The 14,677-nt window shown below is 45.2% G+C and overlaps 1 protein-coding gene across 1 annotated transcript in view; it reads right to left on the bottom strand.

Annotated features, from left to right (window-relative positions):
- The window catches only part of LOC138550118 (uncharacterized), a 494,885-nt gene that overhangs the window by 257,723 nt on the left and 222,485 nt on the right, over positions 1–14,677 (bottom strand). Inside the window, exon 14 of the mRNA XM_069642386.1 lies at positions 9,821–10,001. Coding sequence (XP_069498487.1) covers positions 9,821–10,001 — 181 coding nt within the window. The remainder of the gene's footprint in view (positions 1–9,820; positions 10,002–14,677) is intronic.

Genomic DNA, 14,677 nt, shown 5'->3' on the forward strand with positions numbered 1-14,677 from the left:
GCCTCTGAAAGGGACCCTCAGGAAACACAGAGCCAGGCAAGAACAGTTCCACGTCAGCTGACTGCACACTCCTCTGCACTTCTGCGCCACACTCCACATCAGGAGGGGATTTTAAACAAGTGGGTATTGCCTCTGAAAGGGATCCTCAGGAAACACAGAGCCAAGCAAGAACAGCTCCACTGCAGCTGACTACCCTCTCCTCCACACTACCACGGTTGGCAATGTGAACAACAGGGCTACCCATCCCCCTTTCCACCCGCTCTGTCTTTCCCCTTCGTCCTATGAGAAAATTGCAGTTCAACTCACACCACCCTCTCTTACCATTATACTCGTCCGTCCATCCATCCATCCATCCATCCTGTGAAGCTCTAAACTCTTTCTTCCTGACCTTAACCTCACTCTTTCGTGATCATTCTCACAAGGGATTTCAACCTTTCAAACATTTCCAATTTCCAAAGTCTTGAGCTTAACGTCATCCTCTCGGAGCACTCTCTGGTTACCCAGAGCCAAACCACACACAACCATGGTAACCCTCTTGCCCTCGATGCCTCTCCTTATCACTCTTATCTACTTTTCCTGTACTTTTCAGTCCCTGTCCCCTCTCCACCCTATCCATTGCAAAACACAAATTTAAACCTGAGTCTATGGCTTTCTTCCTTCTCTCCACCCCAGGCCAGCTCTTTCAAGCAATCTGTTGTGTACTTTGACTCTACCTTTGAGGACCACTATCCTGATCCTTCTTTCACTCCTTTGCACATACACCTGGCCTCTGGGTGACATCCCCATCCATTATCAGAGGAGGATAATCTAAAACATGAGCATTACTTCCACTATCCAGCAGCCTTTGCATCATACAGGGAATCCCTTCTGGCTCGCTGTATTGTCCTGGACTCAAGGAAGTCAAGATACCACACCAACCTCATCTCCTTCTACTGCCAATGCCTGTAAACTAGCCGTTACCATCAGAGCCATGCTTGCTCCCTTCACCCTGCTCCTTCGCCACCTCTTCTCCCAACCAATGAATTTTCCTTATTTTCCAAAATCTCCATATATCTCTATTCCTTCCTCTCCACCTCCTTCTCCTCACCAACCATTACTTCCACTATATCCTCGCTACTGACCAATTTCCTCTATTGAACTGGCACTCGTCCCCAGTCTTGCAACCCATTGTATGCTCCTATGGTCTCCTTAGCCACCTAGGCAATCAAGGACCTAGACCTATAACCTGCTCCTTTCCAGCCCCTCTCTTTAACCTCCCTCTTACCTTTGGGCCCCACCATGTTTGCTACACGATGGATACTGTTTTATTCACTCTAAAGAATCTCTGCCAACCCCAATAAATCAGTCAGCTATCAGCCTGCCTCCCTGTCATATAACTCTCTGTGTTTAACAATTATACTTGTTAACTGAAGTCCAAGCATACTTTGTAAGCCTTCTCTAATCTGCTTTATGCAGCAGTAATTTCTCACAAACAGCGCTTGCTCATGTCTTCAACTTCCTACCACCTGCTCAACATTACACACTTTCCTCAATTCTCATCTTCATCAATCCCTCTTCCACACTGTTGATCTCTCCTCTTGCCTACGTATTCTCTTGTAACACTGTTATGCACACTCTATGCACTGGACCATCGGCTTCATATCGGAACCAGTCTGTCTCATGGAACATTGGCACCTCCAATCACATCAAACCACCAATAGAAAGTCCCCAGTGGTCTGTCCTGCCCCACTTCTCTTCACACTCTACACCTCTGTGTTTCACTTCTACCACCTATTCACAGGCAACACCCAAACCATCTTCTACTTCCCCTTCTTCACTCCTGGGTTATCTTCTCTTATATCTAAATGTTTCTCTTCCATCAGGCACTATATGGTATATCAGTGCCTAATTCCTATTTCTTCTAACACTGAAATCAACCAACTCCCAGTTCCTGATAGCCTGCTGCTCCTTTTCCATTCCCCCTTGTTCCTTTCCTCTGGCCTTATCACCCCTTTCACCAATGCTTGTATACTTGGGATCCAGTGACAATATTTCAGGAAATAATAAAGAATGAATTTACAACGATGAAAAAATATTGCTAGAAATAACAGAGTGGGTAAAAAATACCTAAAAGCAGAAATATCGAAATAAAGAAAAGAAAATGTAATGATAGGGGTGGGTTTTAGGTGTAAAAAAAAAACCAACAGATTTAGGATAGAATTGGGATAAAGGGGAGGAGAGTTTAGGAGTAGGAGAGGCAAAGAGGGCTCAGGAGGTCCTTTTCACCCCCGAAAATAGGTATTTTTACAATGTGCACTTTAACAGGCATTTCAATATTTTTCATGCAATATTTATTACACGTTGTAATTGTACATCACTGTTATTTCTGCAATAAAATCACAGTGAAACATAACCTTTGGGTGTTCCTTGCTAGCAAAGTACGGGTTCAGAAATGTATTACCTCCAGTACCTAGGCTGCCAGGATGCTCATACTGAATATATGCAACTTATTCACCTACCTCACCTGCCACTTTATTAAAACCCAGTTTTCCACTCTAGCCCTCAGCTGGCTGGATTACTGCTTAAGCCTCGTCTTGGAAGTCTCTACACTCCTCCTCCCCCTCAACAAAAGGCTAGCTTTTGCAACTCATAGGGGGTCATTCCAAGTTTGGAGGCAGCCATGGTGCTTTTAGTGGTGGTGTTGGAATGGGGACTTCGAAAACCATTCCCCATTCCCATTGAGCCCCCATAGGGCTCAATGGGAATGGGGAAGGAGCTAATAACGGGCCCGCTATTAGCTCCATGGTCCCTTAATGGGTCCCGCTAAGGCCGGCTGTTAAAACCAGCCGGCCCTGGTGGGACCCGCTAAGGGACCTCGTAATAGGGCGGTAGGGGGTTAACGCCACCGGCATCCTTACCGGTGCCGTTAAACCCCTACCGTCAGGGTCGGAATGACCCCCATACTCTCTAAAACCTCCCATGTTCTTCCTCTACCACCTTCACACTGGCTGGCTCTCCATGCACCATAAATCCCTCTTCAAGTTATTCCTCATATTTATATATTTGGCATTTGGTTTATTACATACCTTTGCCAATTCACAATAAAACAAGCAATTTAATTACTAAAGGAATTAGTTCATTATCATACAACTTATTGTGCCAGACTGGATTCTCCTTCATTTTTCGATAAAATTGTTTTAGATAATTCATTCATGAAAGATGTTAGAGCGAGAGACATTCTGACGTTTTGCCTTTACACAACAGCACCCACCAAACTTCGGCCTCTTGGTTTTGGGACTCGCTCACCAGTAAGCCTAGAAACTTAGTTTACTGGGCCCTCAGCTCTGGGCAACAGAGGACTAAATGCATTAGTGTTTATCCCTGCGCTTTACACAGGGCCTCATTACATGGTAGGCGGTAAGGGTTTACCGGTACCGGTAAGGGCACCGGTACCGGTAAACCCTTACCGCCTTACTACAAGGTCCCTTTCCGGGACCCGACCTTAACGGCTGGTGTAGACCAGCCGTTAAAGTTGGTACCCAAAAAGGGACCTTGGTGCTAATTACGGTACCGCAATTTGCGATACCGTAATTAGCCCCTTCCCCATTCCCATTGAGCCCTATGGGGCAAAAATGGGAATTGGGAAGGGCCATGGAGAAAGGGGGAATTACCGCCCCGCCAACCTTGGAATGGGGTGGTAATTCCCCTTTCCCCCATGTTGGTACTGGTATGGTACCGGCGGCAACCATGGTGCTAATAGCACCATGGTTTACCGCATTCCGTGTAATGAGGCCCACAGTCTATAAACATCAGAGTCTCTGATGCCCATTTTTCTTGATGTAAGCACTTGATTTGTGGGTAAAAAGGTTCAGTCTGATACATAGATGCACGTTTAGATAGTAAGGACCAGGGAATTCGGTCAAATATTTCAGGACCACGTTCCTTGCTTTGGTGTCAGTTATTGTGTAAACATAGGGATTATACTTAGTTTTGGATTCCACTGATTTTGTCCAGTCCCAGACTTTCTTTTTTGCTGCATCTGGGTTGTTCAAGAGGAGATCTAGATTTATGTCAACTTCCGCCATCACGGCTGGGCGCTGATTTTACAAGCGGACATGTGCCCAATCTTGGTTCGCCGTGTTATCCAAGTGAATGATATAATATTGTATCGGTCAATTATGCAAGGTCAAATTCCTAAACAAGGCCGAGATTTCCATACAACGGCCACATAGATAGAAATCAGGCCTAGTTCCTGTCATATGGTGGATATCGGTACACATCCTGGCAACTTCAGAACTTTTTACCCAAATAATCCTTCCAGGGTACTCCATACCTCTCATGGGAGGCATAAGGACCCTTCAGAGCCATAGGTAAGTATAGGGATTACTTTTTGTCTATAAAATCGAACTAACTGCAACATTGGGAACATACCAATTTTTTTATTATAAATGATGGTACCTTGTGTCAAGTTCTTTGTTTCAGACTTTAGCTCTCTTAGTCGTGGCGTGTCATTTATGCCCAAGTTTATATCGAAACCGAGATATCTCATATTAGCCACCTGGGTTCGATTGTCATTACCGCATCGCCTTTGAAAACCTTTACGTTTCCTCTTCCCGGTTAGTGTTTGTAAACTAGCGCTCCTGATTTGGGAGGGTTGATCTGTAGCGCATTTGCTTCAATGTAGGTGTGTAGGTTATTGAGTTTTCTCTGTAGGCTGATGGGAGTTTGATCTAAGATGATAAGATCATCGGCGTACAGCATCCATCTAACCGGTGACCCATGGAGTTTCGATGGAAAAGAGCCAACATATTACACTGGATCTTTTATATCTGAAATGAAGAGGCTAAATAATTCTGCTGCAAGATGGCAGGCTTGTTTTAATCCTCAGTGGGTCAGTATTTTTTGGTTAGTAGGCCAGATCGATTTAGCCTTATTCAAATTGAGGTTGATGTGTATTGCGCCTTTATAGGTTCCAAGATTTCATACGGACAGCCCCAAGTCTTCATTCTTTTCCACAGCAGTTCTCTGTCGAAACTGTCGAACGCTTGAGCACGGTCTACTGCAGCTATATAGATTTTCTTTTTTTCTTTTAGGACTCTTAATTTAAGAATGTATAAAATAAACACATTTAGAGTACAGAAGACACCTTTGACAAATCCTGTTTGCCTCTGGTCGTAATGGCCCAGGGCTTCTGACCCAGTCTTTTAGCCTGCCCAGTATCAGGGTGGCAAATAGTTTGCCAAGAACGTCTAATAAGGTGATGGGGCGGTAACTCTTCGGGTGTGCTCTATTGCCTTTTTTGTAGATGGGGATGTGGACGGCAGTCTTCCATGAGTCCGGGATTTGTTTATTTGTTAGTATTACACTAAATAAGGTCTCTTCAGGAGTCTTCATGAGCTTTGTGTCGGAAAGGCCATCTGGGACTGGGGCCCGAGAGTTGCTGGTTTACCGGATTAGATCTCCAATCTCTTCCTTGTTAAATGTCAGTGCCCATGGGGGAGGAGCATCTTGTTTTCCAGGAATCACATAACTTACTGGAAGACTATATAATGTGCTAAAAAAGCAAACCCAGACATCTTCATGCACAGTATTGCTTTGTAGAGGTGTCTGTTTCCCATCTAGCTCGTTCAGCCGTAACCACAAACCTCTTAAATCAGATGCCAAAGTCCTCATCATTTGTTCAGTGTCTCTTTGAAGCATTGTACCTTTATGGCAGTGCACCCAGTTTTCATATTGTTCAAAGTGCTTTTTCTTGGTGTTACTCATCTGCTTTCCACCTGCCAGTCATGGGTACCCGATTTCCTGGTCCAGCTCACTTTTCCTGCGGAACGCTTCGGAATCATACGTGTGTTTTGGCTTAAATTGCATTTTTCCACCGAAGGGTTTCGAAATTATGTAATCGCTGAACAATGGAACGTAATTGGCATCAGTACTCTGTTCCTCTTTGGCACGTTTGTAATCGATATTCAGTTGGTCAATACCACAGGGTAGAAAATTTTGCCTATTTCTACCGGGACTTAGCGTGACTTTATGATCCCATACTGAAGCACTTTTCACAGCCGGTAAACGGAGAAGAACTACTACCAAGTCGTGATCACTTTGAGGCATTTTAATCACGACTAGGGTTTTGACAAGTGCCAGCATATTGGATGACACAAAGAAATAGTCCAGATTGAGGCTTCATCACCACGTTTCTTTGTTGGAGCAGCTGGAGTGTCGCCTCTGACCAGTCCGTTCAAGAGATGGAAGTTCCTCTCATCCATTTCCATTTACACATTTTGACTTTGGAGCTTTCGATGTTAGATCTGTTGCAGCCTTGGATTCTAAATTGTATAGGGTTTCTCTGAAGCAATTTATATTAAGATCTTCACATAACATTATCATAGGGCGATCATCCTCGATAATACTCTCGTCGCTAGCCGCCATGACAGTTTCAATGAAGCAATCTTTTTTCCATGCCACTGAGTTCCAGTACAGATTCAAAATAACCAGGTGAACAGGTTTGGTGTCAATTTCTTGCATTAGTTCCAATGTCATGATCTGCATATGCGGATTGAGATTCTTTTTATGTAAATCTTTAGGCCCTTTCCAATCTTAATCAATATCATAAGGCCAGAAGACAGTCTGTCTTTCAAATCTTTGGTTGCTGGATTTAAAAACACTGAGTGGTCATCTATCACGGGTTGAGTAGTTAGCCAAGTCTCTTGCAGGCAGAGGATATCACATTTAGTTAACAGGGATTTTTCTTTATAAAACAGATGCTTGAAACCCTGTGTGTTCCAGGTGCCTACGGTGGTAAACCCTTCCATCCCGCAAGTTGGCTGGTATTGAGCTTTATTTGCATTCAGCGATCCTGCAAGCCATTTAACTCATCTCAATTGGTCTGTGGTTTAGGCTCTAAAATTGTGTTCTCCATATTCAAACATAATTATGCACTGCACCCTCCCCAATCTGACTTACATTGTCTTCCGTTAGTTATCACTGTGCACCCTGTGATCACAAGCTCAACGCAATATTTAAGTTCCCTGTTACCCATGCACTAATCCCAGTTCAATTCCTTAACCCTTCCTACTGCCTCCCTATATTAAGAACATTGCTACTGTACAGGTACTCCAAAATCACCACCTATAGAGGGAGGCAGCACCTAAAACCTACAGTGTCATCCTACTTCGCTCATAATCTCCAACCTCACATTCCAAGGCACAAGTGTAAATAATTGCATGTAATGTATCTAGTGTATTGTCAGTCTGATGTCTCATGACCATGCTCCCACCTGCTTTGTACCCATCCGCCAAATGGATCATACCATGCTGACTAAATCGCTACATACCATTGTAAAGAATCCTGCAAAGGGACTGTTACTTCTGCTGTTGTTTGCGTACGTACCAAGTTTCTTATAGAAGCACTTGTCATTCTCTTCAATAAACACAAATAAAAATAAAACAACATCTCCTTCTCTCTGCATAGTCTAACATATCAATCTCGACTCATTAGGCGGCATTAAAGTAGAACGTGTGAACCAAAACTCAACATGGCATTATTATCATCATTATTAGCTGTACCAGGTGTACCATTTGCTGATCTACCACAGATATCTTGAAGTAAGAGGGGTGCTGTGTTTTTTATTAGAACATCTAGAATGAGAGTAGCAATGGCAGTGGGATCCCTTGAAGCTTGGCCAACCTTTTATTTGGAGCTATACAATGTCATTGCATGTGCCCTTCAGGACTGTCTCTACTAATAGAAAGGACATTTTTTAAATTGTATCAACAATGTAAGCTTGCTTTTTCTAAAATTATAGAACATTGATTTTTAATTATTACTTCCAGTAAATTGGGTAGTGTTAATAAGAACACAGAGTAACAAATATGTTATGTTCCAATATGTTATCATTCTGTCATGCCTGCGCCATGGGCGCACACATTGGCAACCATCATGGACTGACTATTTGTTATTCTAAACAGCTGCCTGCAGGAGCTCAGTCTCTTGCATTAAGAGTCCTTCCAGCACATTTTTTTCCTTGAGCCACGATTTTTGTATGCTGTTCCTGCTTTATCCTGTTCTTGATCCAGTGCCCTTCCGGGCTCCCTGCATTGCAGCCGATCACGCTCTGCTGCCTTCTACCTACAGCCCTTGTCCTCTGTGCTTCCTGCCTTGCAGCCTACTACAGTCCTCTGCAGCCCTCTACAGTCCGCGTCGCTGCTCCTCTGGGCTCACTCCTTGCTGCCCTGCTCTTCTGGGCTCCTTGCCTTGCAGCCTGCTTCACTCCGCTGCCTACAGCCCTTGTCCTCAGAGCTCGCTGCCTTGCGGCCTGCTTCCCTCCGCTGCCTACAGCCCTTGTCCTCTGGGCTCCCTGCCTTGCAGCCTGCTTCACTCCGCTGCCTACAGCCCTTGTCCTCTGAGCTCCCTGCCTTGCAGCCTGCTTCCCTCCGCTGCCTACAGCCCTTGTCCTCTGGGACTCATGCCTTGCAGCCTGCTTCCCTCCGCTGCCTACAGCCCTTGTCCTCTGGGCTCCCTGCCTTGCAGTCTGCTTCACTCCCCTGCCTTCAGCCCTTGTCCTTTGGGCTCCTTGCCTACAGCCCTTATAATCTGGGCTCCCTGCCTTGCAGCCCTGCTCCTTTGGGCTCGCTCCTTGCTGCCATGCTCCTCTGGGCTCTCTGTCCTGCTCCTCTGGGCTCTCTGCCTTGCAGCCTACTACAGTCCTCTGCAGTCCACAACAGTTTACCTGAACTTTGTGCCATCGGTTATTGCAGCCCCCCTGTTTCCTGGCCGCTGCTCCCTTGCTCTCTTCCTTGTTTTCAACCCTCTGTTCTTGATCCCTGTCCTTCTCTTCCTTGAGTCCTCTGTCCTTCCTTTAGGTTACCCATTTCAGTTATACTGTTTTTCCTTCATTTCCTTCTGCTAGTTTGCTCATCGACTTCCTTTTCCCTGGATATTTCGGTTCTTGTCTTCTCTTGTATTGTATGTAGATCCCTTTGTACAGAGCTTGACTGTTGGTTTCGGGCAGGCAACCTCTGCCCCTTCCCTTGTCGCGTTTCAGTGTTACAGACACCCACAGCTGTTGTTCCCAGCCATGAGCATACAGCGTGGGCCCCTGTTATGGCAATCTGTGCAGAAGGCTGGAGTTTCCTAAGGTTCGTGGAACACTCTTTCTCATTTCTGCATACACCCCAAGAGGGAATCCAGTTTGTTTGTACCTTTTTATTTTCCTGCTACACTTGCCTATCCTTCGCTCTGTTTGAACTTCCCGCTGTGTGTGTACTTATCTGTCACCTTACATCAGCACAACCACCCAAAACCTACCCGGGTGCCCTGTGCCATCCCTGACACATTCGATAGATAGAACACTATTGTACTCTTTTGAAATACTGCTATGAGAAATGGCAAGAGGACAAATAGCATCAATGAGGGTTCCTGGATGCTTTGCATAAAATGAAATAGCCTTTTAGGAACATACGATTAACCATATCTCATTTTATGTGACCAATACATCTATAGTAAAGTGGTTGTATGCTTGAATCGCTAAGTATATGCACACTGGGTGTGGTGCTGATTTCATTTTTCAAAACTATCACAGTAATATTACACTGTTTGGAACCATGAACCATATTCAATCATTTAGGCATCTTAGGATTTGAATGTGAGACTAAACAAGCAGTACTAGAATTCGGTGCTGCATGTGTATGCTTGGACAGAGGGTTTTATTGGTCTTAGTAAGGATGCCTGTGTGCATGCCCAGTCCCCAATGTACACATATCCTATCTATGTGGGATGATGGTGCTGCTGATAATGATAATAGGCTAGGCCCACGCCAATTGCTATGTAATGACTGTTCTCATACCTGCCCTGTGCTGTGGTGATATCCCGTCAGGCGCAGGCTGCCATCCCCAAGAGGTGCATCTTTAACCCGGTCAACCACAAATCCCAGGCAGTTTCTTCCAAAGTCTTCAGTCTGTTCGTCCTCTCGCTGGATTTCCTCCGCTGGCACATCACGATCGGTCTCACCTGGTACTCTGGAGTCCCTGGAACAGTTGAATGCTTTTTTTATTATACATTTTTAAGATTGGTGCATGTCTGCAAGATATCAGAAATAGGGTGAAGATGTTCTACTAATGGTGAGTGTCATTTTTGGGACAGGCATGGTATCAAGAGAGACACAGACTCAAAAGTAACAGTTTGAAAACCTTTATTATCAGATTTTATGGTTTTGGTGTAATTCCTATATGGCTCTAACTCTAAGGGGGTTGTTCCATCAACTGATGTTTCTAAGGAACGTCGATGTCCGTAAGACCAAAACCAAAGTTCGCCTGTGTCCAAACCTATGCTTGCCCTCACTGTTAAAACAAATGTGATAGGGAGTCTTCTTAAAGGAAAAATGGTGATTCTAAAGAAAATGTAAACCACCGCTGGTTTCAGGTAGCGTTACCAATGGGTATAGTTCTGCCAGTTCAAAATAGCTCAACTCAAAAGGGTTGCCCGTGGAACCTTCCACGTAGGGTTCTTGCAGCAAACCAATAAAGTTCACAGGGTCTCTGGATCTCTTAGGGTTCCCTTGCCCAAGCTTTGATCCTTCCAGTTCCAAACACACAAAAAACGCAGTTCCTGCTTGGCCTCTCGTGGTTCCCTTGCCTAAGTCTAGGCCTCTCTTCGTAAAGTTTTGGCATAAAGTCTTGATAAAGGCAAAAAATCTTGGGGTCATCTTCGACTCCACTCTCTCCTTCTCTTCTCACATCTCAGACATCTCCAAAATGTCCAACTACCAACTGCACCTCCTCAGAGGTATTCTACCTTTTCTCACTTTTCCCCAGAGGCTCATCACCTTGAGAGCCCTGGTTCTCTTAGCTGGACTATTGCAACAGCCTCTTTCTAAATCTTCCTACTTCTACTCTCCGGCCTCTACAACTCACCCAGAACAGAACTGCAAGCCCGCAAGCCCTGGGACCTCATCTCTGCGGCGCTGAATTCTCTCCACTGGTTCCCCGTGGCGTCAAGGATCAAGTTCAAGACCCTCTGCATAATCCACAAGGCTTTCTGGGGCCGGAGCCTGCACTGTCTACAAGGCTCTCTTCCTAAATACTTTCCCTCTAGAGTCCTCCACTCGTCCTCCTCCATCTCTCTGCGGGTGAGCCGCTTTTACACACAGATTTAGGGGGAGATCTTTAGCCTCTGCAGGTGCTTCCATCTGGAACAGCCGCCCTGCCTCTCCCAGTCTTGAGCTGGTGTACCTTAAGTTCCAGAAACTCCTGAAGCCCTTCCTGTTCTCTTCCTCCTTCTCTCTCCCTCTCCCCTGCAAACCTCCTTTCTTTTCTCTCAACCCTCCTTTTCCTCCCTAACTCTGTTACGTTTTTGCTGACAGGTTGCCTGGTTCACCTCCAGAACCTACAGGTACCAGTCTCCCCCTCCAGCTTCTTTGCATTTGCATCCAGGCTGCTGCACTTTATTCAACGCTCCTTGAGTCAGGAATCCTCTCTGCACTTAACCCGGCGCCCTGGTGGACCGGACTCTTTTGTCCCCCCCACAACCCCTGTCTCTGCACCGCCGTCTGTACGTATGCATTTCCTAAATAACTAGGACTAGTTAGTTCGTCTGTCCTGTCCCCCCCTGCCGTTTTCCATCCCCCTTCCAGAGCTTAGTCTTAACTGTACCGCTTCATTCACTTGCACAAGCAGAAATGTCATCAGGACTAGTATGCACGTTTTGTGTTTAGATCATTCTGAATCTTCAAGGCCTAGGAATGATTACTGTATTCCCTTGTTCCCTTTCCGCCTTGAAGCGCTTTGAAGCACTTCACCTGTGTATAAGCGCTACACAAATAAATAAATAAGAAATAATAAACAAGAACTAAAGTACAGCAATGTCCTTCCCCAAGCCTAGGCCCCTCTGGTTTGAAACAAACACAAAGTTCCTCTTGTCAGGATGTAAGTTTCACTGTACAGTTCTTTCATGAGGGTAGTATCAGAGATATTCGAGAACGCCGGGTTTTCTACTCCTCCCAGGTATGACCACTTTGACCTCAAACCATTCTCCTTATTCTCCAGCACCTTTTCCTCTTCTGCGCCTCATTCAGTCTGTCCTTTTCTACTTTGTTGTGTGCCCTGCACACCTTCTCTTCCTATGGTGCACCCTTGCACCTTCTTTTCACCTTTCAGTGCCTCTTGCACACTTTTCTTTACTTTTCACTGTGCTCTCTTGCACCTTCTTTTCCTCACCGTCCTCTCTGGCACCCTCTGTGTTTCCTTTGGGTTGTTTGCACCCTTTTCTCAGTTTCAGGTTGCTTTCACCCTCTCCTAATTGTCCATTTTCCTTCTCACTTTCTCTTCACTTTCTCTCTGTTTTGGGTTGCTTGTGCCCCTATCCTTATTCTCGGGTCTCTCGCCCCCTAGAACACTTGCCCTGTCTTTCTTCTCATCCGCGCCTCTAGCACACTTATTCTAACATTCCGCTTTCTTTCTCTTGGCGGAATATCCGTAGCAGTTTTCTCCTAGGAAACCCGATTTTGCAAAAGGCAATAAGAAAAAAATCCAATACGTGACCTACGATTGTTTTGCAATTTTTTAATACATGATAGAATTAAGCATTTTTTAGTTCAGTAAAATTCACCTATGCAATATCGGCTCTTATTACTTTGGGTATTTAAAAATTGTCATAATCACTGACTACCCTTCCTGGACAACTTGTTGGATGATCGCGTTGTACATGTGGTTCGACGTCCTTGTCGGGCAACTTGTTTGAGGTCCTTGCTGTACATCCTCTTAGACATTCTTGTTCAACAGCCAGGTATAAGAGGGACATGTTGTTAGACTTCTTTGTTGGACAACTTGTTAGATACTGTTGTTAGACGTTCTTGTGGAACACCTCATTGAATGCTCTTGCTAAAATTCTTAGTTATATGCCATTTCTGAACACCCTACTTGGATGTTTCGTTGGACTTCCTTGTCGGGCTTGCAGTTGGACAACCAGCTCTCTGAAACTTGTTGGACGTTTCTATTCACGGAACTTACTGGAAATCAGAAATGTGTATTGGACAAGATGTCTGACGTCGTCCTTGAACATCTTTTGCTCAGTCTTTGGTGGACATCTTGTCTGACAGCATTATTGGGCACCCGATTTATAACCCTCTGGGAAATCTTTGATGGACATTTATATTGGATTTTGGAGGGGACGCTTAGCTCGGGAAGTAAGAATCCACAACATTGAATGGAGAAGGGAAAATGGTTTTATAATCGGGGAAAAGGGGAAGTGTGTCAAATTTATAGGTGGGCTTGTGCGGACTGAAGAATAAATAAGCATACTTCAAAAAACCAGAGGTGTGCATGACAATGGATTGGGGGCGGCCAGGGGTGTGGAAGCCTAAAGCTTTTGACCCACATTTAATGCTGAACAAAAAGTGGGATTAGGATGTGGCAGATTGGAGAACCATGTTTCTAGCCTCTTATCCACCATTGATCCAGGTTAAAAAAGCAATGGTATAGATCTTGGGGTGGAGGGTGGATCTCAAATTCCCTAGTAGCTGAAGTACAAGTCTTGCCCAAAGAGCTTCTTGAAGGGAAGCAAGACTTGTGTAATAGGATAGGGAAGACAGCTTTAGGTGAGTGAAGTCAAACGTGTGCGTGGCTGAGATAAAGCAGGCTCTGATGAGCCTTATGGTGACTAACAGATCTCTGTGGTGGCACTCCATCCATCCACCACAGATCTCTGAAGGTGGGTAAATCAAAGTTCTCAGATATGGTAGATGGGCATTATTCCCATCCACACCTCTGGGCATTCTGTCATTGGAGGCAGCTTCTAGTGGCAGATGCTAATGGTGAAGAATGCTGCGGTCAGCATGTTCAGCCTGAGACTAGTGATGAAAAAGGATCAGATAAGCAAAGACATCTGCTGGACCAAGGGCAGGCATCACTGGGTGAAGACTGCTTCTAGATCCAGTCCCGGCTTCTGTAACACCCGCTGCAGACCCAGTGAAGGTTTAGGGAAGCACAGATTGCTCCTAGACCCAGTGCAGGCTTCACCAGGAATGTTAACCCTGACAATGTATCACATTACATACAAGCTAGAAGTTCCTGTCAAGAGAGCTCATTTGGATAGTGGTTACGGCATTGGGGGTGGGGGAGTGGGGATATTACAGCAGAAGCGCAATGAACACAGCATTGAGTACCTTTACCTGTCATGGACCAATTAGAAGTGGGTAGGTGCTCCAACAAAGCATGTGCCAATGACATGGGAGGTGCATCCAAGAGGAGGGTGCCGGGGTGAAGCAAGGGCATGTTCAGAAGCGAAGCGTAGAAGGATGTTAGCAGAGCAGTACATTGTTAGGGGAAGAAGACAAAGGAGACACATGGAAGAGATAGACTTGTGAGCAGAGTTGAAGGGAGATGTCTAGGTAGGGGAGAAATGGTGCCAGAAGGGACAGAAGGAAGCAAGAGGAAACAATGTAAGGAAAGAGAGCTTTAGTGAGCATAATAAATAAAAGTGAGAGGAAGGAATAGGAGGGACAGGCCGGAGCAGGCTGATGGTTATGAAAATAGAGCAATAGCAAGTGAAGTGAGATGAAGTCTCTCTGGAGGCCCTTACTATCTTGTTGCAGTTCCTGAATGCAACCACGAAGGTGAGAAAGAGGAGACCTGAAACCTCTAACCATGATAAATTAACATGTGCTTTATAGAGGGCCATCCCTACAGCGATAAAAAATATATATATT

This window comes from Ambystoma mexicanum, chromosome 1q (genome assembly GCF_040938575.1).
Source record: "Ambystoma mexicanum isolate Mex_15411 chromosome 1q, UKY_AmexF1_1, whole genome shotgun sequence".
Classification (NCBI taxonomy): domain Eukaryota; kingdom Metazoa; phylum Chordata; class Amphibia; order Caudata; family Ambystomatidae; genus Ambystoma; species Ambystoma mexicanum.